General features: G+C 35.4%; 1 protein-coding gene across 1 annotated transcript in view; it reads left to right on the top strand.

The window, feature by feature from the left end:
• KIF4A (kinesin family member 4A) overlaps nt 1–1,861 on the top strand; it is a 326,710-nt gene that overhangs the window by 253,424 nt on the left and 71,425 nt on the right. Inside the window, exons 21-22 of the mRNA XM_007957784.2 lie at nt 1,275–1,430; nt 1,541–1,641. Of these exons, the coding sequence (XP_007955975.1) occupies nt 1,275–1,430; nt 1,541–1,641 (257 nt within the window). The remainder of the gene's footprint in view (nt 1–1,274; nt 1,431–1,540; nt 1,642–1,861) is intronic.

Raw genomic sequence — 1,861 nt, 5'->3', positions numbered from 1 at the left:
GACCTTGTTTCACTTTCCTGCAAACGGATATTCAGTTTTCCCAGCTCCATTTGTTAAACACACAATCTCTTCATCATTTAATAGATTTCAGCCCTTTGTCAAAGATCAGCTGACCATAAGTCGATGACCAATTTCTGGGTTCTCAATTCTATTCCATTGGTCTATGTATCTGTTGTTGTACCAATACTAGGCTGTTTTCACTACTGCAGCTGTATAGTAGGTTTTGAGATCCAGCAATGTGAGACCTCCTACTTTGTTCTGCTTCAATAGTGCTTTGCTTATCTGAGGTGTCTTTCCTTTAAATATAAATTAGTGATGGTTTTATATATATATATATATATATATATATATATCCTTAAAGAATGTTGATGAGATCTGGATTAGGATTGCATTGAATGTATAGATTGCTGTGGGTAGTATTGACATTTTCACATCATTCACTAATGTTGATGAGATCTGGATTGGGATTGCATTGAATGTATAGATTGCTGTGGGTAGTATTGACATTTTCACATCATTCACTCTTCCTATCCACGAGTATGGTATGTTCTTCCATGTATGTAGATCTCTTATGGCTTCTTGAAGTAGTGTTTTGTAGTTTTCTTTGTACAGGTCTTTTGAATCCCTTGTAAGATTTATTCCCAAATATTTTATTTTTCTGTAGCTACTGTAAATAGTATTGATTTCCTTATTTCTTTTTTCAGCAATCTCTTTGCTTCTATAGAGGAATCCAACTGATTTTTGTATGTTGATATTGTATCCTACCCTCAGTAATATTCTTTGATTTGAATTTTACTTTCTCTGATATTAATATAGCCACTCCAACTTTCTTTTGATGCATGGTATATCAGCAACAAACATCGAAGTATTATCAGGGATAGTTAATTTTTAAAAAACTGAAATTAATTAGTTTTGTTTGCTTTAAAGCAAGTTTGTACACTTTAAAAATCAAGAATACATATCTATTTCTTAAATAGAGCAGAGAAGAAAAATATACTTTCATCCTTTATGTTAAAGAGTAAATGAAGAAGGTAAAGATATGGCACCTAGAAATGCTAAGATATCTGCAGAAAGATTTTCTCGAAAGAGCCTCCTGCTCATAATCTTTAGAGATATTTTTTTAAAGGCTCTTAGAAAAGTATTGGAATTTTTGGTGAGTGTAGGCACAAATTGAAATCATAGTTACATGGATTCTGATCCAGTTACGTTTGGAACTGAATCTAGCCTATGGGGTACAGATTCCTTATTCCTAACCCCAATGATTTCTCTTCTAGAATTGGCTTGGAAATGAAATTGAGGTTATGGTCAGTACTGAGGAAGCCAAACGCCATCTGAATGACCTTCTTGAAGATCGAAAGATCCTGGCTCAGGATGTGGCTCAACTCAAAGAGAAAAGGGAAACTGGGGAGAATTCACTTCCTAAACTCAGGGTAAGTGACCTTATGAAAGAATCAGACTACATTCTCCAGAAATCCACACTACTTTGGAGGATTACTTTCCTCTAATATTTCATCCTTGTTGCCACTATTGTTCTTCACAGAGGCGCACATTCTCACTTGCTGAACTGCGCAGTCAAGTTTCTGAGTCAGATGATTCCCTTACAAAGCAGATTGAAAGCCTAGAGACTGAAATGGAACTCAGGTAATGGGACTGCCCATAAGATATCATAAAAATTTATGCCAGAGAAAGATATAGAGAGGTACATGGGAGGTACAGAAAACAAATATGAACCCTTTTGTACATACAGTACTGTATTGTCAGTGAAGGCTAACATGGGTATATGGGTGGATAGATGGGTGGACAGGCTGAACTAGTAGGTATGTCTATGAAATGAGGAGTGTATTCAAGAACATATATAGGG

The sequence above is a fragment of the Orycteropus afer genome, unplaced genomic scaffold (assembly GCF_000298275.1).
Source record: "Orycteropus afer afer isolate SDZICR_OR568_19922 unplaced genomic scaffold, OryAfe1.0 scaffold00796, whole genome shotgun sequence".
Lineage (NCBI taxonomy): Eukaryota > Metazoa > Chordata > Mammalia > Tubulidentata > Orycteropodidae > Orycteropus > Orycteropus afer.
Note: the sequence above shows the minus strand (reverse complement) of the source record. Positions and strands in the feature narration are given on the sequence as shown.